Source organism: Alternaria alternata (assembly GCF_001642055.1).
Source record: "Alternaria alternata strain SRC1lrK2f unplaced genomic scaffold CC77scaffold_5, whole genome shotgun sequence".
Classification (NCBI taxonomy): Eukaryota; Fungi; Ascomycota; class Dothideomycetes; order Pleosporales; family Pleosporaceae; genus Alternaria; species Alternaria alternata.
The window spans coordinates 14195-36269 of NW_017306194.1; the positions used below are offsets into that span (position 1 = coordinate 14195).

The 22075-nt window shown below is 51.6% G+C and overlaps 9 protein-coding genes across 9 annotated transcripts; 4 read left to right on the forward strand and 5 right to left on the reverse strand.

Annotated features, from left to right (window-relative positions):
* The first annotated feature begins 120 nt into the window (after positions 1 to 120).
* CC77DRAFT_675904 (hypothetical protein) lies at positions 121 to 1628 on the forward strand. The gene has a single exon (XM_018532723.1). It carries the CDS (start codon positions 452 to 454, stop codon positions 1592 to 1594), a length of 1143 nt encoding a protein of 380 aa, XP_018388344.1. The 5' UTR covers positions 121 to 451; the 3' UTR covers positions 1595 to 1628.
* Positions 1629 to 2317: 689 nt separating this feature from the next.
* Positions 2318 to 2670, forward strand: CC77DRAFT_677663 (hypothetical protein). The gene has a single exon (XM_018532730.1). The coding sequence runs from the start codon at positions 2436 to 2438 to the stop codon at positions 2619 to 2621; it is 186 nt and encodes a 61-aa protein (XP_018388345.1). The 5' UTR covers positions 2318 to 2435; the 3' UTR covers positions 2622 to 2670.
* On the reverse strand, positions 2461 to 4042 carry CC77DRAFT_1047921 (AhpC-TSA-domain-containing protein). The gene is made up of 2 exons (XM_018527505.1): positions 3210 to 4042; positions 2461 to 3144 (listed from the first exon to the last, which is right to left on the reverse strand). Exons 1-2 carry the CDS (start codon positions 3577 to 3579, stop codon positions 2720 to 2722), a joined length of 795 nt encoding a protein of 264 aa, XP_018388346.1. The 5' UTR covers positions 3580 to 4042; the 3' UTR covers positions 2461 to 2719.
* Positions 4043 to 4289: 247 nt separating this feature from the next.
* Positions 4290 to 6118, reverse strand: CC77DRAFT_1058673 (hypothetical protein; the record flags this gene model as incomplete). The annotated part of the gene is made up of 7 exons (XM_018528153.1): positions 4290 to 4412; positions 4465 to 4586; positions 4648 to 5088; positions 5142 to 5264; positions 5341 to 5745; positions 5793 to 5806; positions 5955 to 6118. The coding sequence occupies 7 exons, from the start codon at positions 6116 to 6118 to the stop codon at positions 4290 to 4292; spliced, it is 1392 nt and encodes a 463-aa protein (XP_018388347.1).
* A 952-nt stretch (positions 6119 to 7070) lies between these two features.
* On the forward strand, positions 7071 to 8376 carry CC77DRAFT_983470 (hypothetical protein; the record flags this gene model as incomplete). Its single annotated transcript, XM_018536144.1, has 1 exon — positions 7071 to 8376. The coding sequence occupies one exon, from the start codon at positions 7071 to 7073 to the stop codon at positions 8076 to 8078; it is 1008 nt and encodes a 335-aa protein (XP_018388348.1). The 3' UTR covers positions 8079 to 8376.
* Positions 8377 to 9298: 922 nt separating this feature from the next.
* CC77DRAFT_676903 (hypothetical protein) lies at positions 9299 to 12004 on the reverse strand. Its single transcript, XM_018532727.1, has 2 exons — positions 9809 to 12004; positions 9299 to 9412 (listed from the first exon to the last, which is right to left on the reverse strand). The coding sequence occupies exons 1-2, from the start codon at positions 11809 to 11811 to the stop codon at positions 9385 to 9387; spliced, it is 2031 nt and encodes a 676-aa protein (XP_018388349.1). The 5' UTR covers positions 11812 to 12004; the 3' UTR covers positions 9299 to 9384.
* A 3600-nt stretch (positions 12005 to 15604) lies between these two features.
* On the reverse strand, positions 15605 to 16058 carry CC77DRAFT_1006366 (hypothetical protein; the record flags this gene model as incomplete). Its single annotated transcript, XM_018523411.1, has 2 exons — positions 15605 to 15748; positions 15786 to 16058. The coding sequence occupies 2 exons, from the start codon at positions 16056 to 16058 to the stop codon at positions 15605 to 15607; spliced, it is 417 nt and encodes a 138-aa protein (XP_018388350.1).
* A 569-nt stretch (positions 16059 to 16627) lies between these two features.
* Positions 16628 to 17828, reverse strand: CC77DRAFT_677716 (hypothetical protein). Its single transcript, XM_018532731.1, has one exon. It carries the CDS (start codon positions 17727 to 17729, stop codon positions 17127 to 17129), a length of 603 nt encoding a protein of 200 aa, XP_018388351.1. The 5' UTR covers positions 17730 to 17828; the 3' UTR covers positions 16628 to 17126.
* A 1674-nt stretch (positions 17829 to 19502) lies between these two features.
* CC77DRAFT_677731 (hypothetical protein) lies at positions 19503 to 21225 on the forward strand. Its single transcript, XM_018532732.1, has one exon. It carries the CDS (start codon positions 19595 to 19597, stop codon positions 20852 to 20854), a length of 1260 nt encoding a protein of 419 aa, XP_018388352.1. The 5' UTR covers positions 19503 to 19594; the 3' UTR covers positions 20855 to 21225.
* The last annotated feature ends 850 nt before the right edge of the window (positions 21226 to 22075 follow it).

Sequence of the window (22075 nt, forward strand, 5' to 3'; positions counted from 1 at the left end):
TCTCCACCAACAGCAACGACGCAACCTCTACATGCCCAAGGCAAATATCAAACACTAGGTCTACGAGATCAACAAATCTAGCCTGCCCAAGGCTAGATCGCCAAGAATGCCCAGAGGCAACGACCTGTTATACGAATTGCCGACCCGTTGCCACCGAATGAAATCATCTAAGTCTCTCCACATCTCGATAACCCAGGATGCGGTAAGTGGGTCTGGCAAGGCTGTGTTCCTGGTGATGTATTCCGATGATGGGCTTTGACATTACTGTACTTAATTCCCCCGACCGACGGCGAGTCTTCGGAGTTTCCTGAAATTGCTGTGAGATCCATTGTGCTTCGTTGATTTTCGTGTTCCTGTTCTCCTATCGATCCCTAGCTTCATTGTCGTAGCTAGCGATATTATTGCGCAGCATACGCGCATAGTTGGAGATTGCCCAGGTACTCTTCCCGAAATGACGTCCACATCACGAAGTCTACAACACGCTTGGGACACAGCATGGACGACTGCACCACCTCAAGCATGCGAAACTCTCCGCAACCTCAATGGCGCCGTCGCTTGGGGCCAAACATGTGTCTTTACCGAAGAGGATAACGACCCAATACCATTTAGCATAAATACCGCTTGCATGCCCTGGGTGACATCGAATGTCTATCCATCCCCATCCGCTTTCTACTCGCCTGCTACCGCATGCCCAGCAAAATGGACGGCAGTCGCCACACAAACAGCAGCAAACGGAGAGGGCAGCGATAATAGATGGATAGATGGGGAAATTGGGCTGCAGTGCTGTCCCGATGGATTCCAGGCAGACGGAAGAGACGGATGTAGACCGGAAGGTAGTGGCAGGTTTCCGGTTGTTGAATGTGGGGAGGCGGACGCGGAGGAGAACGAATTGAGAACGTACGACGGAGGTGCCTGGCCAGCAACCGCAACGCCGAGTATCACGGCATTGCACTTGAGATATCAACCTAGTGATACTGGGGGCACGAACAGCCCAACAGCTTCGAGCACAGAGGCTACCAGTACCGGAGCTACTAGCAGTCAGAGTCCAGGAGGAGGAGGTGGTGGTAGTGGCGGCGACAGTGGTAATGGTATCTCGACTGGTGCTATAGCAGCGATAGCCACAATCATTCCTTTGGTCATAATCATCGGAGCGTTGGCAATGTTTCTTTTGTGGAGGAGAAAGAAGAAGAACGGCAAAGCAGCGATTGCGTTGAAGAACCTAGGAGACGAGAAAGACGACTACCCGTTACGATCCGTCGACGACACAGCCAACCAAGCAGCATCCACTCGCCACGACATGCCCAAAGGCACTGCTGCAGCAGCATACTACACTGGCTCGTCCCAGCACCCACACGAAACACCCGAATGGAATGTGGAAATGGATGCTGTAGAGGCCGAGCGTCTGAAGGTCACTGGGACATCTGCACAACAATCTTCTAGTCCAGTGGGTCCAGAGAGCGGAGTTGAAGCAACAGAACTTGCTGGGTTGGCCAGGGTACCGAGAAAACCTATTGCGCCCATTGAGCTTGATAGTACACCTGTGATACCAGAGGTTGGGGATGCCTATATACCGTATCGACCTGGTAGAGAGTAGAGTTTGTACTTTGATACCCAATAATCAATTTCTCATAGTTGTTTAATTACACGTCTGTGTTCGATGTTGAATGTGCCCTTTCTCTGTTCCTGGTGTAATGTCGTTTCGTGTTAGCCTCTAGGCCTCGCTTGGCTTGTTCTGAAATATGCCTTGGAGTGCGCGCTTTCTCTGCAGATTGAGTTGCAGGTTCTTTTTTTCTGTATTACGCCTTATGTTTTTCTTGTTCGTACCGGTCTGTGTGGATGTTGAAGGTTCTGACATGAGGGATTCATACACATCGAAGTCACACTGGCTCCATCACGTCCAGTCTTCCTGCAAGACTGGACCCAGTAAGTAGTTTTATGAGTTTTCTGGAAGTTGAGTGCGTGAGGCCAAAAGTTAATATTTGTCTATTTGTCTTTCTCGATGTATAAGCATCATCTGAGGACCAAATCTGACGCCGCTTGAACTTGATACCGAATGGTGTAAATAAAACCTCCGCACCGGTGAGTGCCTCATCTGTATTGTTGCAAGTAATTTGCCTCCCCAGAGACCACATAGAATGGATATGGCCTAATAGCTCTTCTCGCAAAAAGTCTTTGCGGTCGCCCAGGGTGTACCTGTAATCATCGAGCGCTTTACCTTAAAAAAAAGTGCCCTATGTATTTTCCAACCCTGAGGCTAGGTTTGTCATGCAATGAACCAGCCCACACCATCATTACCTAGGTAAGGAGTGTCTTGTGCGAAACACGAAGGAACCGGGCTCAAGGGCTTGAAGACCGGTTTTGTTTGTACATATATACATATGTATGCATCTGTCAGCACCGTACCTTGAAACTCACTGACTCTGAAGCACCATGCAATGTCAGTGCCGGTAGTGATAATGTGTTCGTGCCTCCAAAAAAAAAAAGCTCTTGTAAGAGCCCTCAGGTACAAATCTGCGATAACGATAGCCTTCATCCTGACAGCAGGATTTTTGATGAGTTTAGAGATGGAAGTTCGAACAATAGTCAACATGTACCAAAACCTGGAAATGTATTCGATGTAGCAGTACCAAATGCTTTCCCCAAGCTCTGATGACGCCAACCCCAGGACAAGGATGAAGAGAAGGTTTGTGTGCTGCGTACACTTTTTACAGGACCTCTATCAAGCCTCGTTGCTATCCACCTTGGCCGCACTATCAGCGACCTCATCAGCCGTCTCCGCCATCTCGTGGTCTTCCTTCTTCTCAGCCTTTTCGGCGTCTTCTTTACTCGGCACGCCCTCCTTGTTGCCCACAAGGTCCCTTACGACATCGACGGTAGCTGCTGGGCCACCAGGCTCAGCGGCAAGTACCTTGCCCTCCTTGTCAACAACAAAGACACCACGCGTGGTGCTCTTCGGTGGCTTCTTGAATCCAATAGCCGAGATGAGGCTCTGTGAGGGATCGCAAAGCAGGGTGTAGGGGAGCTTCTGCTTGGTCTTGAAGGTTGTGTTGGCCTTGGGGCTATCAGCGGAGAGACCGTAGATGGAGTATCCGGTTGCGGTGAGGGGATCGTAGGAGTCACGGAAGAGGCAAGCTTGTTTTGTGCCTGCAATCGTACGCATTAGAACCAGTCGGCGAAATGGAGGGGGCTGTCAGGGGCGTGCGACTTACATCCTGGTGTCGAAGCCTTGGGGTAGGTAAATAGTACAACGCCGCCCTTGCTCTCCTCGACAAGCTTCGCAAGTGTCGTCTTGTCTCCATCATTCGTCTCGATCTCTCCGCCGAAGGAGGCGAGGTCAATCTTGTCGCCGACTTTGGGTGGGCCGCTCTTCGCAGGCGCCGCCGCCGCCGTAGACTTGCCGTTGCTCTTACCGACAACAGCTTCCTTGACAGCTTCAACCTGCTCTGTGACGGCTTCCTGGACCTTTTCGACGACCGTTTTCTCCTCTTCAGGCTTCTTGTCCTTAGCAGGTGCCTTCTTCTTGGCCGCGCGCACTGGCGCTGGGGGCGCTTCTTTGCGCTTACGAAGCTCGACTGGCATGTTGAGATTGAAGTCGCGAGATGATATCGCGGCCGAGTTGGTGTCGCAAGAGAGGATCAAACTCGATCAGGGGGGAATTGGGCAGCGAAAAGGTCGGGGTCGGACGCTTGAACGTTCGTGGAAAGCAGGGTAGGACAGTTGGCTAAGGGTAAGAGTACAAAACCAGCAATCAGTAATACAACCTCGCAGAATCAACAGCCACCAATTCGCGGTAATAAATCCTCAGCCCGAATCACCAAGTACTTTGAGCGCGTCGTCTAGTCAACGGAAATAGGGTAAGCATGGTGGTGAGGCCGAGCGGAGCCAGGTCGTCCAGCCTCCTCACTTGGCGTTTCTGTCCATATCCATATTAGCCAGATTACCTGAGCCTGCGTCTTTTCTTCGGGAACAGCTTGTTTCGGACGGGCACTGGGGGTAGGTAGGCTTGTTATTGGCTGATGAAGTGAGGAGTCGTGAGATGCGCAACGCTCGGTTGCGCGTGTCCCGGGCGCGTCATAGCTTCCGTTCCGCAATCCCACGGCCTCCCAGTGGGTTTGCATCTGATATCAAACTGCGCTCAGAATTACTCGTCCATACAATGCATAAGTCTGCTTATGACATCTACAGCTTGAACCTTCGGCTCTTCCCCCACGCCCATCAACAACCCTAAATTAGCACGACCTCGAGGGACTATGCTGTCGACGCTTGCGCTCCATCTATCGCGTTACAATCTATGCGTCTTCTGTACCTCCTACTACCCAACTAACAGGATGCCAGTTATTCTCACAAGAGAATACCTTGCTGCCCGATCCGTAGTTCAACGCCCATCCAGAAGACCACATACCAAGCCCAAACTGTCACGACGAGTCAGTAATCATCTAGAGACAATCAAGGAACGCGACCTACAATAAGTACGCCTAGAATCACGATAAAAAGGTTCAGCATTGTAAAAGCCGTTTGCGACTTGGAAGAAAACAGCTTACGGTTCTTCCTGTTGTGCCACAGCCACATCACCGGAGGAAGTGCATCTGCACGCGTCAGCTAACACCCCTATCTTCATCCTCCCAGGTCGTGTCAGTAGTGACTCACAGCTAAACCAGCTTCCAAACAACGCGCCCATCAGGCCCAGAAGAAGGGTGAAGTTTGGCACTGCTTCTGCCAAGATCCAACTTATCAGCCACGCGCCTGTGCAAATAGCACCCCAGCTTCCCAAACTGAGCCAACTGTTGGCGTGAGCTACACTCGTGCCCTTCCATACACGAAAGTAGATATACTTGGTTGCCACAGACCCATTCACAACGCCTGCGACGATGATTGTAGGTAGCGCAATACCGAAGCATACCTTACTGACCAGTGGGGATGCGGAACCAAGGGCGGGTGAGGCAACCGAAGGTCCAGCGTGATAGTATATAATGACGGAAATGAGCATGTAGAAGGTAACTGCGATATCTTGTTCAAGAATGAGGGCTTTGCGGAAGTCGCGAGGATCCTCGAGTTCAGACTGGAACGAAAAGAAAGCGACGTGGCCGGCTATGCGAAATCAGTATGAGTTGCTGCAAGGACAGACACAGGAGAGAGCATACTGAAGGCCAAGACGATGTTCATGACCGGCGCTAGACCCTTCACCAATGTTACGTCGGGTCGTACGGCGACGATGTTGCCCGTGTCCGGTTTCTGGATACTGATGGCGATCATAGTTGTCGTAACTGCTATGATTATAGAACTACAAGCTGAGGTCATTAGCTAACGGGGCCACGTCCAGTGACCGAAATCCCAACTCACAGAAGTAGCTAAAGTAACTAATGTTCTTGAATGTTCTTGGTAATCCAAATAGAAAAGAGATGATCAAGCCGATAACATTGAAGATGATCGTGCAAGCGCCATGGTCTGTCATTGCGTTCAACGCGACGCCGAATGTCAAGATATGCGCGCCCATGATAAAGATCAAGACTAGTTCCTGCCCAATGGCAAGCACCTCGCGACCTATGGGGCCTCCAATCAACATACCGCAGTCAGCGTAACAGGTTACGGATGGATGAGCCAGCTTGAATTCACCAATCAAATAGCCTGTGTATGTAGCAATGATGCCCAGGAAGCATATGCAAAGGAGGCCAGGGACGAGACCGAGGATTGCGAGAGCTTGTGGAAGGGCAAGGACGCCTAAGGAAACGTTCTCTGCAAGCATCACTAGACTACGTCAGTGAGATACATGAATCGAGAAATGAGAGGCTTACGAGCACCAATATCCCTAGAAGTGTGAAGTCAGCTGTAGCTCACAGATAGAGTTGTCACATACACCAAGCAAAGGCATGTCTTATGTGGGAAAGCAGCAACAACTTGGCAGCTTCCGTTCCAAAGCACTATAAACAGCAGGAGCGCAAGGCTTGAACACTTACCACCATTTACAAGTCTTATACTGTATCTCAGCGCTTTCCTCGTTACCAAAGGTGTTATCTTCTACTGCTGGTGCAACTTGGCCTCCAAGATCTGCTGATGATGTCAATTGAGGCCGAATGGCATGCTCTTTTGGCATCGTGCTCTTGTTGGTGTGCTTGGCCATGGCTTCGTTTTGCAGAGCCTATCTCCGTAGATGCGTAGATGTTATGGTTAGGAAGCTTGTCTAGCTCGTTGTTCCGTGTGTACTGAGATCTGTGACCGGTCCCTCGTAAGACGCAATTATGGCGGCTAGTTGAAGACTGCTATGCGAAATAGATATTGGAGATCGATAGGAACCGCTCATTTGTGCTAGCTAGCCGTACCACGGCATGATTCTACGTTTGACCGCTGTAGATGTAGGCGTGTTTGCAAGCTCCTTCGGGTCGGGAGACGCGGAGAAAGTCTGTTTGATTCCAAGATTGGAACGAAGCGGACCACATTCGTGTCCAAATTGCAAAGCACGTTATCAAGTATGATAGGATCCTCCATTCTACCGCGAATCTCCATAAGATAGAAGACTCAAAAGGCGTATCTGAATCAAGCAGATGCTGCCACATACTTGGTTCATGACTATACGAGGGATATGGTGAGATCCTGCCACTGATTGTATAGGCTTGACATCGGGTAGCAAGGGGATGACACCCAAGCTTGGGGCACGATTCGCCGCCGTCCAAAGAACCATTTGCGAATGCAGGTTATCTTAGAAGCCGTGGGGAAAGAGAGATGGTGATATAATGGAGATACAACAATGGAACCTTGTCGGTCTACGATCCGGGGCTACATGCGAGGCATCATGCATAGGATGTATCATGCCGGTAAGCATCTGAATCTTATGGTACCATAGAATCATCACCAGGGATGTAGGTGTAATGGTAGAGGATGAGGTGGGGGAGAAGCCTCCCTGATTGAATGACCATGGAGGAGTAAAATACGTCATCACGTGCGTTCGCGGGCAAAGCGCGAATTGCCACTTTCCCCATCGCTCCCCGCAACCCATTGTCCCCACAATTGCATCCGACTGTCACACCTGTGTCATCTCACTCGCCTTGCGACACTATCTTCGCTCCTCGCACGCCATGGACTCCGACCTGGGCCTCCCGCCGACACGGGCGAGACGCAAGCGCAAGAGTACCGCATATGCCGACCATGACGGCGACGACAATGACGATGCGTCCTTCAATTACCAGTCTACGCCGCGAAAAGCCAAAAAGATTGAAAGCGCTCCTGAAGTGATCGACCTTACCGGGGATTCTCCAAAGAAGATTCTCCCCAGCAAGAGAGGCAAGCGCGATGCTGATGCGCCTACCGAAGAGAAGCGTGCGAGGGTCTTTCGCAAGAAGGCGCCCCAAAGCTATATTGTTATAAAGGAAAGAGCTCTAACCCAGCGTCTGACAGTCCTTTCGCGCGACCGCTGCGGAAGCGATGATGTGCCTGAGGAGAAGGTTATTGTGGCAGGGTCAACGGGAAATGTCTACACGGTCTCGATCGGTCTCGTCCCAAGCTGTGACTGTCCACACGCGAAGAAGGGCAATCAATGCAAGCACATTATCTACGTCATGCTACGTGTGTTGAAAGCACGGGAGGAGGTGGCATACCAACTGGCCCTCATCAGCGCTGAGCTGCGCGAAGTCATCAAAAACGCGCCACCCATTCCGGGTGTGGAGACCGACGGCAAGAACGGCACCGAACAAGAAGGCCAGGTCGGGAATCGCAAGCCTATCGAGGGCGAATGCCCCATTTGTTACGATGAGCTCGGCAAGAACGAAGCCATTGTATACTGCAAGTCCAGCTGTGGAAACAACGTGCACAAGGCTTGCATGCAGAATTGGATTGCCGTATCAAAGGGCAAAGCGACCTGTCCATACTGTCGCGCCAAATGGGAGGCCGATGTAGGCTTCCAAGGCAAGCTGGGTGATGTCGATACCATGAATTTGGAGAGGAACGAGGACGGCTATGTCAACGTCGCAGGCCAACTCGGCCTCAGTGGCGAACGAGACTACTCAACCTATAACCAATACTGGGTGCGGCAACACCTGGGTCAAAGTAGGACAAGGGGCGGCTACGATTTCGAGGATGACTACTAGTCTGAGAGACTTTGCGGCACAAGGACGCAATCATCGAGCAGACAAGTGCATTTGGCGTTTAGGATACTGATACCCGGCAGTAGCAGGCACAAGGTTCAGCTCAACACTGACTCCACAACGTGCATTATACACCACATGTTTTGTGTATTCTGGTCGATACATTCTCTCGCTTTCCTTGCTTTTCTCGCTGATGCCCATGTCCCGGCTTCGGCTTCGACCAGCCCATCTTGGAAATTACCAACCTTCAAGAATAGCACAAATAGTGATCGGCCACCACTGACGCGGCGAAACTCCCCCCAACAAACCCCACCCCTTCGGCCATCGCATAAGCAACAAACCCATCATGCTGACCTGAACACGTACCTGCATCCGCTCGCCTCGTAAATCGAGTCGCTGCAGCTCCACATCTCTCCCAACTACGTCAACAGAATCACGACATACGGACGTCTTCGGCAAGACTAATCCGCCCATCTGGTCAGTAGTTATTTGCGGTCCGTCCGAAGTCGAATACGAGATGAATGACGCGTCCACGGATACCACTATTCTCACGATGAGGCATCCCAGACAGCAAGTATTGATATCAGGAATGCACTATAGATCTACAAGACTGGAATGTGCTCGAGCCACCAAAGATCAACAACAATAACGCACGTCCTTTATCCAACGGATCTTGGACATCGGTGGAAAAGGTTTGCTGGAATGTCAAAGCAAGTTGGCTTTGCTCTAGTAATTTAACCTGCGCAGCGGTAAGTTCAAGCGATTCTAAGAGGTGGCGGAGTTAGAAGTACGGCGCTGGCTCTCCTGCGTGGTTGGGCGACCCGGAGACAAGGTATCGGTTGGCTGCAGGTTAGTTGATTAAACGTTGTACTTGTGCTACTGCAACCATGGCGCGACAAGGTGCAAGCTTTGGTACGATCATGTACAAGGATAGCGTTTGGGTGATATGCAGGTACGGTCACAGAGCTTGAAGATTAAGTTTGTATCGCGGTGAATCCCCAGGCTAACGGAGAGTCGAGCTTTGTCTTGGGTGGGAGACTAGTTGTCGAAAGTGGCCAAGAAAATATCACGAAGACAAGGCAAGGCATGAGTAAGTCGCAGAAATTGAATTTGAAGAAAACTAGTTAACGCCTGGTCATTTGATAACCACAACAAAGGAAAGGTCTATGAAAAAGTCGAGTATCATCAAACATTGCACCGTCCGGATCCAGATACCAGTCCAACAAGCATAGCGTTCTCGAAGAGTGGTTTTGAGAGTAGACAGTCAATATATTGTCCAATGTACATATCAACTGCCTAATCCAAAATTTTACGTGAACAATCCATCACAAAGGAAACCACCCAACGCTCTGCCCCTGCCTGAGGGAACTTGGTACAGTAGACAGACAAGACATGCGAGAATGCGGATCAAGCGATCCTACCAAATATTCACAAACAAACGCGAAGGTCATCTACAAGAAATGCACTTCAGCGCTTAGTAGGTGCCGTAGCCGGAACCGTAACCGCTGCCAGAGCCGTAGCTGTTGTCAGGGGTAGGGGTGGCGACAGGAGGAGTGTAAGCCTCGGTGGAGGAAGAGACGGCAGCCTCAGGGGTCTTGGAGGAGGCAGGAGCGGAGGAGGCACCGCCGTAGCCACCACCAACGGGGTAGGCAGCGCTGGACTCAGCACCGGCAGGGACGGTGGAAGAGGGGATAGCAGTCTCGCCGGTAGGGGTGGCTACCTCAGAGACGAAAGAGAAGCTGGGGAGGACAGAGGTGGCGCTGCTGGGAACGGGAACGGCACCTGTGCCAGTGGGGTAAGCAGGCTTGGTGGAGGTCTTGAAGCCAGTTGGGCCAGCAGGGTAGGGGTTGGTGCCGTTACCGGGGACGGGGTACATGCCAGTGGGAACAGAGGGCATGCCGGAGGAAGCAGTCTGCTCAGAGGGAACCTCAGGAGTGGGAGCGGGGGTCTCGGGGGTAGCAGCAGGGTAGTCACCACCCTTGGTAACAGTGACAGTCTCCTTGGCAGTTACGGTGACAGTGACGGGAGCAGCGCAGTCCTCACCACCCTCGCTTCCAGCAGGGACGGAAGGAGTGGCGTTACCACCAGCAGGGCCGGTAGGGTAGGCGTTCTCACCACCAGCAGGGCCAGTGGGGTAAGCACCGTTGCCACCAGCGGGTCCAGAGGGGTTGGACTCGGAGTCGGCGGGAACGTCGCCCTCACCAGTGGGAGTGGGCTTGACGGTGACGTACTTGGTCGAGGTGGAGGTAGACTTGATGGTGGAAGTGACATCCTCACCACCCTCGGGGTAGGCAGACTCGCCACCAGCAGGGCCAGTGGGGTAGGAGTTCTCGCCGCCAGCGGGGCCAGTGGCCTCAGAGGGAACCTCACCAGTAGGAGTGGGCTTGCCGACAGTGATGACGACAGTGGAGTACTGGGTGGAGGTGGAGGTGGAGGTAACCTCAGTGGTGACTGGGTGAGCAGTCGAGCCAACACCGACAGTGTAGACGAGGGTCTCGGTGTAGGTCTGGACGACCTCAGAGACGGGGTAGGAGCTGGTCACACCGGCGGTGGGGGTGGCCTGGGGAAGCTCACCCTCGGGGCAGACGGTGGTGCCGACGGCAACAACGCTGGTGACGAGCGCGGTGGAGTGAGCCGGGCAGTCAGTGACGGTAGGGGGGCAGGCAGTCTTGGTGAAGATCTGAGTGCTGTAGATGGTGGAGGTCACCATGTCGCTGACAGGGGTGGAAGAGACACCAGCGGGGCGGGATCCAGTGCCAGTGGGGTAGAGAGGGTAGCCAGTCCCGGCCATGCTGCTGGTGGCAGCCTCAGGGACGACTGAGGAGGGAACACCACCGTAGCCGCCACCGACGGGGTAAGAGCCGGAGGGGATAGCGGAGCTCATGCTGACGCCGGGAACGACGGAGCTGCTGGTGGCAGCCTCGGGGACAGCGGAAGATGGGACGCCACCGTAACCGCCACCGACGGGGTAAGAGCCGGAGGGGATAGCGGAGCTCATGCTAACACCTGGAACGGAGCTGGAGCTGGCGCCAGAGGGGACAACAGAGGACATGCTGACACCGGGGACAGAGCTGGAGACACCACCGGAGGGGACAACGGCGGAGTAGCCAGTTCCGTAGGCGGAGCTGGCAGCAGCGGTGGAGCTGATGGTGGGGATGACAGCAGAGCTGGAGGTAGCAGCCTCAGGGACGGCAGAAGAGGGGACACCTCCGTAGCCGCCGCCAACTGGGTAACCAGAGCTGGCAGCAGAGCTGGTAGCAGCCTCAGGGACGGGAGAGCTGGAGCTGGCACCACCGGCAGGGGGGACAGCTCCGTAGCCACCAGCAGAGGTGGAAGGAGTGTAGGTGGCATCAGCAGGGGTGCTGGAAGTCTCGAAAGCTGGGGAAGAGGTCTGGACGTAGGGGACCGAGGAGACAACGGGGGTTGCGGAGGTGGAGGCCTCGGGGGTCTCTACGGGAGTAGCAGAGCTAACGACCGGGACGGCAGAGCTGACGATGGGAGTAGCAGAGCTGACAACGGGCACGGCAGAGCTGGATCCAGCAGGGGGCTGGGCGCCGTATCCGCCGTTGTTGGAGCCGTAGCTGTTGCCACCACCGTAGCTGTTGGAGCCGTAGCTGTTTCCTCCACCGTAGGAGTCGGTGGCACCGTATTGGCGACGGGCCTGGCGGTGGCTGCGAGCCTCAGCGGCATCGGCGGCAGCGAGAGCGGCCAAGAAGGCAACGGTAAGCTTCATCATGATGAAAGTTCAAAAAATCCTAGCTCTTAAAACTGAATGGGTATTGACGAGGGAATTCAAAGGTCCAGGCGAAACGTTGATGATCCAGGAAAGAGTGACTGGATGTTCAAAGAATGTGATGTCCGAAGACAGTGTATAGCGAGTGTGGTAAGGAAAAGTTGCCTTGGGTGAGGAGAAAAAAACACAGCGAGGGAGGGCGGTATATGAAGGCTCTGGCTGACAGTTGCAGGAAGCGGTCTAAGCACCTGGGTGGCTGCTAACGGCAGCACAGATGCGCCCAAGATGGTCGGCCCCTGGCGGGTGTTAATTTCGTTCAGGAACAACCGGCGGCAGGGGCCAGTCAGCGGCGTCGCTAGCCAGGAACAACTTCAGGGGAATGCATGAAGCTAGCCAGTCAGGAGGGCCAACGAGCAACCTCGATGCATGGCAGCCGCTGGGGAACACGCCGGTCGCGAGCTGTCGTCTTTGAGAGGTGAGCCTTGATTTTGCCGTCGTTTTCGCAGCCGACGAAGCCGCTGAAAGAGGTCACGATGGTTTACCTGCTCGCCCCCCCGTCGCGCTGGCCATGTGCGCTGGGATGGCCCTCGCATAGCCTTGTGAATCCATCTCTCTGCTTGCCGGCCGTCGCCATAGATTGCGTTTCATGGCGCTTGGCCAAAATAGAAAGCGACCATGCCGCAGATCCTCCCTGCTAGAAGCATCGACAGGAGCGGGTACCTGGCAGATGCGCGCTGTCGGTGAGCACACAACCGTGCCGAGATTCAGCGCAGACTACGCTGCTGGGCGAGACAAAATTGGACTTGCGCGAGCATGAGTGAGATTCGGCCCATTCCCCACTGCCAGCACACGGTGCGACAGGAGAGACACTGTGCCACAGACGACATCAGCTCGTGTTGAGGGCGTTCTCGTGTTTGCGGAGACGCTTGTCGATAGGCGTGGATAAGGGAGCGGTGGAGCGTTCCATGGTGTATTGGCCGTCTTTGTCCAAGCGTGGGCCATGGTGCGACGCGCGACTTGGGCCTGCCGCTTCACATCTCTGCACAAAGAGCCCCGATGTGACTTCATCGCCGTGGAGCCTGAATCGTCGACGCGCAATCTAGACTATCGCATTCTGAAGCTTCTAGTCGACATCGCGATCCTTCGTCAAGTCGTATCGACTTCAACGGTCCGCCAAACGTCAAGCCACTGTGCCACACATTCTTTCTTCGGCGGGCCGCGCTCGTCTGTCCTGCTTCGGCGTATAGCAAGGCCACGCCCATGCCATGTGCACTTGAGACATGCCACCGCTGTCAGTGCATTTCCGCATAATACACAGCCACAACCACGTTCGAATCAGTAATCGCGACTACTTCCTCCGTCTCAGTCTGTCGCAAGTCTTCCATTTGCCTGAATGCCTTCAACACAATGACTTTGGTCCTCACCGCCGGGATTCCAGTACCGTGTCCACAGCATGTACGATGCTGGACTGACGTGGAACTGGCGACCGGCTCGTAAGATTGATGAGCTTCCCCGCCTAGTCCCTGCAAAAGCTTGTGCCCTCGAAACGAGCGACACGAGCATGTTCTCGACTCTCGACGAACGTCGACTGATCTCTCGGAAATGAGGCCCATCGTTCAACTGTTTCCGGTTCGTTTCTCTCGTCTGTGTCGATGTTGCGTGTGGCTGGCCACCCGTCCGCAATGTCACTGTTGAGGCTTGTCTTGTGCCGAGGCGTGGGAAGTAAATGAAGCAATATTGCTGAAGCTGAACATGAAAGTTGTCAAACACAAAGCGGCGCACACAATGCCCAACTGTGAAATGTGCGAGCGCGATCAAGTGCTAAAAGAAACTCCAGAGAAGGAAACGACAATCGTAGTCTCACGTCTACCAGTTGATATGCCTAGCAGCATCCGCGGAACGGGCTCTCTACTACACGTTGTCCTCGAGGCAAGCACCACTGACTGCGGCCGCATGTTTTCGCGACTTCTGTATACCATCTCAGAATGAATGCCACACGCTTCTGCCCCGCAGCGCCACATGAAACATGCATTCTCCTCCATTCCTTCCCTCGCCCGTATCCCATCACATCATACCCATCTACTCGGATTACAAACCCGTCGCCCGCATCAACAGCCCATACTAAGCCTTTCCTTCTTATCAAACTTCTTACATGGCCCGTCTTCATCAATCTGCATTGGCGGATCGTGCCGTGATTCGAAACCATCGCTTGCTTGAAACGAAACGTCAGCCCTACCAGGCTATCCCAACGGCTACCTAGGCACATCTGCGACTCCAACTTCACCTGTTCTTTTCGTGCCTCAGGCTGTGCAAGGCATTAAAGTGCCAAGATATAGTGGGTATGAGGGGTGGAGGTATCCACGATGTTACAACTTCTACTGCTTCTAGTAGATGGAGTCTAGGTCTTCCACCGGCTTAATGGCTAATGTGCGGGGTCGATGACGAGGTCAACACCCCAAGGTGCGTTTCGAGGTAAATTCTACATTGCAATCTTGAAGTCATGGTACGAGCCGATTGTTTTGTTAAGATTGCTTCATGAAGTCAACTTATTCCACGGAGCACTGACAGTGAGCCATGCAGTTGCTGAGCTTATGACGTTGAACACGAGGTGCTAGATTGGGTAGTCCACAAATCCGTCCTGCTTGGTTCCGCTTCGCAAAGCCTGCCATATCTTCGTACCGTCTTTTCCACTGCAAGGCACTATCACCAATGTGTCGAGAGTTGTCTCGACTAGTATCACGCAAACGTACGGCCCAGGGCCCATACACAAGATATCTTTCCCCAGTGACATACAGGTCTAAGAGTGTACAGTAGACTCTTGTCCCTAATGCTGCCCGTTTCCATTCATACACTTGCGCCGACCTGCCTTCGACCGCGTATGTGCGCCATCCTTGCCTGGGTTCTTTTTTGCTCAAGGAAAAGAAGATATAAGCCACCGTAATCGATAACATAACATGAGAGAAGAATATCTAGCACCGAGGTTCCAGTATCACGTTCAGCTACGAAATTATTGATTCTGTTGTTGCTTTAGTGAACTACTGCTACCGTGCATTTGGTGCTTGTGATCAAAGAAGAAGACTTTTGTCCATCGTTTTCTACAGTCGCACCACGGAATGCCTCACTGCCATCATCTTCCTCAATGCCGCTACATCATAGCACACCGGTCGAGATAACGCAATTTTAAACAAATCGCACAAACTTGCGTTCTAGATCTGCTGTCACACATCATTGCAACCTTGAACATGGTTAGGTGCTGCACAGTGGTTGTGTGTATCTGAATACTTTATGGAAAAACCTTTTCGGAAGACCCCAAACGCTATTCGGCAGACCCCAAAGATCAGATAAAAGCAATCAGCTATACAGAGATTAAAGATCAGATAGAAGCTATCGGGTACCTAGAAATATCACTCCCAAATTATGAGATGAAAGCAATCCGCCACCTAAAAAGATTAGATAGAAGCAATCCCTCACTAAGAATAGGCCTAATCGGGTAATAATACTTAGGGGTATTAATAATAGGAGTTATTTTAACCACGTTTTGCAGCCTCAGGAACCTTCTATCTCGTCTACTTTCTTTTCGTCTCATCTGGTCTTTTGGGGTCTGCCGAATAGCGTTTGGGGTCTTCCGAAAAAGTTTTTCCTACTTTATCGCGAAATGATGATAACGATGATGCCTGGTCCAACACTAGAGACAGTTGCGTCAAAGAAAAGCTACAATCCAAAGAAAGGCAAGTGTAGAGACTGTATCCATCGTAGTTTGTGGTAACAATTGACTAGTAAGATACTCATCTGGCCTTCAGACGGTGGGCTCACGCTTAGCGCTTTCACGTGAGCTGAACGCCGCAATCCGTGTTGGAAGGAGGGCTAATGCGAGCGCGTTTATGGGCGAATGATCCATCATTGTTGTCAATTCATCATGTGTCGGTTCCGCAACCCCTGACTATATCTACGTATATAGGACCGTTAGCAAGGCGTACTGTGCGTCTGCGATTGGAGTTGTCAGTAGAAAGACAGTACTTGCAATTGAAACCGTTCGATACATTAACAGGTGAGCTGGGGATGACGACGCCACTGCATGAGTTGTCACTGTAGATCCACATTACTGCTGATTCCCAACACGTTCGTCGAGGAGAATCTATCGAGGCTGTTAATTTGCAGATGTTATTGGCATTGTTGCCCAAGGCGATCGTGGCTGTGACTTGCGAGGCGAGAAGCCCGAAGGCTACGACAATGGTAGAGATGGATTGCATGTTTGTAATTGAGAGGTGGAGAGCTTGGTTTGCGTCGAAGATGAGATGGGTTGAAGTGATGAGACTGATTTGAGTTTGCGATCGGGCATGTTTTGATACGGCTTTCCGTCATCGGGTTGCACATGCTGGTACTATACAGCGTACTTGAATCTTAACAAGGCCGCTTCATTTTGCTTATGTAGACAAGAGAGTAAAACCTTCCTGCAGTCGAAGGATTTGGGGTTGTGAAACAAAGCAAGAAGGATTTCGTTGAAAGTACTTGTGGCAGATGAATGCTTGGACAGTAAGAGGTCAATATCCCTTGAAACTTACATGTACCACCATGACTGGTAGATGAGGCAGGTGCTAGACGATTGGCGCCAGCGGTTGTGGGCTTTCCGTGGTTGATCAGTGTCACCTACGAAGAAGAAACCTGTTAGTCAGTGGTGTGCTAAAAGAGGACCCCCGGAGCTCTGAACGCCTGTACTACTTGCAGCACTCTCAAGCATTTGCACATGACGATGGATGGACATGTAGTATTCATCTTGGGTATGCGACTCGTATTAGACGACTAGTGCCTAGGTAATAGGCACACTTCTCACGAGTCACAACAAGTAGGTAGGCAATATGTTACCTAGGTATCCTGTTTCTTGCTTGCCTTTCTACTTGCATGTCGGCGAGTACTTCTAGAGTGATTGGTGGTAAGTGTAATGTGCAGTAAAGAGAGCTTTGTGGCAAGCATTCACTATATCAAAGATAGAAACTAAATATCTCTTTAGAGCATACGTAGGTAGTACTCTTTCCTACTACAATAAAGCGTATTAGGATATTTGTAGACATGGAAAGAAGACCTAGAAGTCTATAATACTATTAATCTTTATAAGTTCCTTTGTTAGGGACTACCAAGGTAGTAGGGCTTCTTGTTTCTATACCTGTTTGATTTTCCCTCGTATGTGGTGCATTCAAGGTTCCGTTCAGCGTTGCCCCACCACGGACGCACAAATCCGGCAATATCACCGCAGGGCCGCCTCATGTTCGAAAAAAGCGTTCAGGCTCAAAAAACCACAACTTCTTCCTCAAGGGACTGGACTAAGCCAGAAGTCTTAATGAAAAAGGTAGGTTCGCGTCAGCTCCCGATAGTGCGGATAGGAGCGACACTGTGCCGACAAGTATGAGCAAGCCCAGTGACTTGTCAGCTGGTTTCAAAAATAAGAATAATCTTGAATTGGTCCGTAGACCAGTTTCAGAGATTAAACTGAAAAGAACAGATACTACACTTGATCTAAGCCAAAAGGCAAAGAGAGCTGCCGAACAAACGAAGGGCAGGAGGAAGGCCAGTTTATATAGACTCTGGAAAGCTCTGAAAGACGCTAGTGTTCTAGCCTCGCACCAGGCGTTGCCGGGCCAATGATGACGTAAAGAGCCGTAAAGAGTCGAAAAGTTGGACTGGATAATGTGGAACGGTAGGCGGTAACGGCGAAATTCTACGTTGTGTGGGTCAGGCAGAGGCACAATGACTCTGATTCGATAGGGAGGGTCCGCAAGGAGCCGAAATTCCGTTGTGCATTGAGCCGTATTGCACAACGTGTGCATAATTATGTTACTCTGGGCTATTCTAGTGATCGACGAGTAACTTGCAACTAGAACAGCACTGGAGCACCTCGTATCTTGCCGGCTGAGTGAGCGTACCATTGCTCTGCTGTGAGATGACCTTCTCGTTGTTTTCGCTTGGGTGTCTTTCGATATCTCACGCACTTCTCGGCAAGCCTTTGGCTGGCATGATTTTGGCGCACATCGTAACCTGGGCAGCCTGCTGATAAAAACACAACCTCTCCGTCAACCTTCCTGTGTGCCACTACTCGCAAGTTCAAGCTGAAAGAACAAGTAAGATGCCGGATTGGGGATGTAGCATAGTGCATGTAGGTATCTGCCTAGGCACGCAGGGCAAAAGAGCTTTTGTGGTAGAACAGCTACCGTTCTACGTAGGCACCTTTGTGGGTAGCATTGGCATCGTTATCTCCCACGCGCGAGCGTATTGCAAGACCGTATTGGGTTTTTATCAGATTGGCGTATCACAGTCAGTAAAGAGACCCTAGTCGATACCCACGGATAGCTCGTAATATATGGAAGTTACATGTAGGCGACGCTACGACCTGCCAAATTCGTAATCTTCGCGCGGAAACAGTACCTAGGTACACTGCGAGAATTACGCACTTGATCAGAGAATCCATAACGAGTGGAAGCTTTGGAGGACATACCTGGTAATCCTTTAGTTACCGTATAATATGTAATGGCTGACCTCGGGAAGCTGTTCATTGGTATCTAAGTAAGACCAAAAGAAGCCCTTATGGTCGTGGTCCAAACCCCATAATAGGCATTGCTTGTCTATCGGAGATGTCACATCACTTGCTAGAGGTACTCCTCTAATAGGTACTTTATTAACATTTACATTTGTTGCTCGTCTTAGCTTACTAAAAGCTAACTAATTGTACCAAGTTGTTTGTATTAGCAGGCAAACGAAGGCGCGCTTTTCTTCGTGTTCGTAAATTACTACATCGGGACAGGCCGACGCACAACGCCTGCCCACTCTCTGACTAGTGAGGTTCGATGTATGGCTCACGGAGGGATACGTAACCCTATGGCATGGTGTATCGCATTCGGTAGATTCCTATAGCCATACAGAGGCCCAGTCTTGCACGTACCGAGAGCGTTAGCATCGGCGTTCCTACAGTCAATCTGGACTTCACTGCTCTTAGAGTGGTCACATACACATTCTCATGCGCGCCGAGGCCATGGAACTGCCCCGTGGTCAAGATGTATGACCAGCCTGATCAATGTATCGCTGATGGTGTGCCGTCTACTGTAGATGACAAGCGGCTCGCGACCGGCAAGCATCTCCTCACGTCCTCGTTGGAGACATGCAGGGACGAAAACAACCTTGGAACTTTAAAATCGATATAATTGCAAGGCTAAATCCAAAGATGCCTTAGCTGTGGCCCCCAATGACATCAGGACCAATACTCCGTGGTTTGAGTGACTGCGGGGTCGAGCATAGTGCATACCTAGGTAGCTGGTAGGGTTATAACACAAATGGATAGCATCAGGTGCAGATGTCGTAGATATAGACGCCCCTTCTTTTTTTGGACTATGAACACAACCTTATTAGCAAGAGCGCGGGCACAACCTGTCCACTTTAGACAATAATATCGCCTGGTGGTAGTCGCATGATCTCTAATCCAATAACGGGTATGTGGTCAAGCACATCAAGTGGTCTGCGCACTGGTCTTTTTGTCTCGCGAGCTCTTTCCTGGACCACGGTATAATAGTGGTCACTTCTTCGTTCTGTTCTGGAAGCTCCTTTCCTATTCGCCATGTTTTCTTAGGTCCTTCTCGAACCATGGTTGCGTAGGCAACTGTCTAGTATAGAAAGATCACAACGCACTCTTCCACACTTCTTCTTTATCCACCACAGCTAGTAAGTTTTACTCCCCTATTAATAACATTTTTATGAAAGCTGTGCGATCACCCAAAACAGGTACACACAAGCAAACGACCCCATGGATACTGTCGCCCAAGGTTGGACCAACGTGAGGCCAGAGGAGGATGGCCAACGCTTCACAGAGCGCTCCGCTGAGCGCCGGCAACTCTTTCTGAAACTCCAATCACTCCACCCCCAACCGGTATTTCCTTCGATTACCTGGGCGTTTCTCCAGATCGCCGATATCGAAGTAATCCGGGAGGCGGTTCAGAGCCATTTGTTCAGGCAATCATTGACGGACCGCGATCTTCGCCTTGCCAGAGAAAGAAAAGCGTTGGACACAATTCTACTCTGGTCCCAGAAACAACCAAGGAAAGACCCGACAGCAGCAAGTGCAACGTCGACACACTCGCAATCCAAGACAGTCTCCAACCAACCACCCTCGAAATCTCGCCTTCTCAATGCCAATATACTAGCCGGATCTAAGCGAACTCGATCCGGACATATAATTGGTGGCCCAGAATACAGTGTTGGCCGACACGATGGCGTTCGGTCAAACTGTAAGAAGCGGGATGGATACCTTTGCGCGGTCTCGAGGATGGCGGAAATCGACGCCGCCCATATTTACCCATGGTGCGGTCTTGGAGGCCAGAATGAGGAGCGAGTGGTGAGATTCTGGGACACTCTGAAGATGTTCTGGAAAGCAGAACTAGTGGAGAGTTGGCGTAGTAAGTTGTTTGTGGACGCTAATAATCCAAATCGAGGAACGGAGACAGTGGAGAACATGATCTCCCTCTCGGCCCTCCTGCACCGGTATCACTCCGCTGCCCGATTTGCGCTCCGACCGATACAACTGTCAGACGATAAGACAAAACTCGAACTCGAGTTCCACTGGCTTGTTGTTGAAGGGCGCAAACGCCAGGATGAGGTGAACATCATGGATGAACCTTTGTCTTCGGCCGGCCGACTTTCGGCTGGCAGGGGTTACGGCCCACTCGATCGGATTGATCCCAACGACGACACTATCCGCATTCCACTAGTCAGCGGAACTAGATTTACAATGTCGACCGATGATCCAGTCCAGCGACCCCTCCCAGATACAGGCCTCTTGACATTGCAGTGGAACCTTCAACGTGTCCTTGCCATGTCCGGAGCGGCTGAGTGGACGGAGGAGGATTTCGGCAACGACGATGATGACGACCAGGACGGACAAGGCGTTACATCTTGCGATAACGTGGAAAACTGGCTCAAGAACGTCGAGCCTCCGGAGAATCATCGTCCGAGCCAAATCTCTCGAGAAAGCGATTCGGAAGACAGCGTAGATGGTTCGTTTGAATAAACGATATCTGCCCTAAGCATCTTTAATCACAAATCTCAAACTCCCTTCATATGCTAAACGGAATATACAGGAGCCCCTCCGCATAAGCAAGCCAAACGTCGAGATTTGGGCCTTCCTTCCCCTCAGAGCTCGGATACGAACTTCTCTGAACGCCCCGACTGCGCGAGCAAGATAACCTTGACGACTTCGCCTCAACTCGGGCCCACGGCCACGAAGTTATCAAGCGAGTTCTGCCGAGTCGGTGGTGAAGAGAATAAGGAGCCTAGTCTGCGACACTTGCGAGGGGTTCCGACACTTCAGAGATCCCGCCGGCGTAGCATATGAAGTAAGTCCTTGGGGCCGTTTGCTTACTGTGTACATGTTTTGTCTCGCGCGGGGTTTTTGGCTTCGGCTGTTTCCCCGTAAAAAAAAACCGGGAGCCAAAACCCTACTCTTACCTCCCCGAGTCACGTCGTCAGCTCACACTGATTGGCGTGCGGTGGCTCCTGGAAACTAGTGTGGCTTGTACACCTAGGCTGACAAGAGGGGTGATGTTTGTGTTTTATGGGTCTACTGTGAGTCGGCATAGAGCTATCTCAAAGACTCTTGCCATCAGCTGACACCGGGTACTTGAATTTTTGCTACTGGTGGTTTTACGACAATAGTAGGTAATCATTTCTCGCTTCGCTACTAAAACGAACAGCGTTCAATCAGCTTTTCCGGCACGACTAAATACCGGCTGGATACGTACAGTGGTGGAGGCATGGATTCAGACAAAGGCTCGCAGTCTCTCACGGTATCAGCTCTAGATCATTGCAAATTCACACTCATTTTCACTCACATCTTCTCTAACTCTCCTCTTGTATCCATCTTCTGCTACCACCACACACCACGCCTTGATCCCTCCTCAACCTCAAACCCAACCCTCACTCACGAACTACAACCCTGACGCCCCACCAGCACTTCATTCTCCCCCTCACCTGCGCAACGCCCAACTCCACTTCCGCGATCCTAAAACATATTCTCATTCCCACACCGAAGCTCTCTCGTCCACTCTATACCCTCTTCCCCGTCCTCGCTCGTAACAGCCGTGTGTTCGACTTCTCCCACTTGAAAGAGAAAAACCTGGCCACGCATATTTTTGCGAACTGCATGTCTGGTCAGGAATTTTACTATCGTCAACTGAAAGATCTTACCTCGCTACCCACTCCACTTCTAGTTCAGGAACGACTTTCGAAATCT

Excerpts from the sequence above, each read along its gene's own strand:
- CC77DRAFT_677663 (XM_018532730.1), top strand. The coding sequence starts at position 2,436 with ATGTCAGTGCCGGTAGTGATAATGTGTTCGTGCCTCCAAAAAAAAAAA.
- CC77DRAFT_675904 (XM_018532723.1), top strand. The coding sequence starts at position 452 with ATGACGTCCACATCACGAAGTCTACAACACGCTTGGGACACAGCATGG.
- CC77DRAFT_677716 (XM_018532731.1), bottom strand. The coding sequence starts at position 17,729 with ATGGTACGCTCACTCAGCCGGCAAGATACGAGGTGCTCCAGTGCTGTT.
- CC77DRAFT_677731 (XM_018532732.1), top strand. The coding sequence starts at position 19,595 with ATGGATACTGTCGCCCAAGGTTGGACCAACGTGAGGCCAGAGGAGGAT.
- CC77DRAFT_676903 (XM_018532727.1), bottom strand. The coding sequence starts at position 11,811 with ATGATGAAGCTTACCGTTGCCTTCTTGGCCGCTCTCGCTGCCGCCGAT. Across the intron at positions 9,413-9,808 it reads TCTGTCCTCCCCAGCTTCTC|TTTCCTTTGTGATGGATTGT; the intron begins TTTCGTCTCTGA and ends AGCGTTGGGTGG.
- CC77DRAFT_1047921 (XM_018527505.1), bottom strand. The coding sequence starts at position 3,579 with ATGCCAGTCGAGCTTCGTAAGCGCAAAGAAGCGCCCCCAGCGCCAGTG. Across the intron at positions 3,145-3,209 it reads CAAGGCTTCGACACCAGGAT|GCACAAAACAAGCTTGCCTC; the intron begins GTAAGTCGCACG and ends GTACGATTGCAG.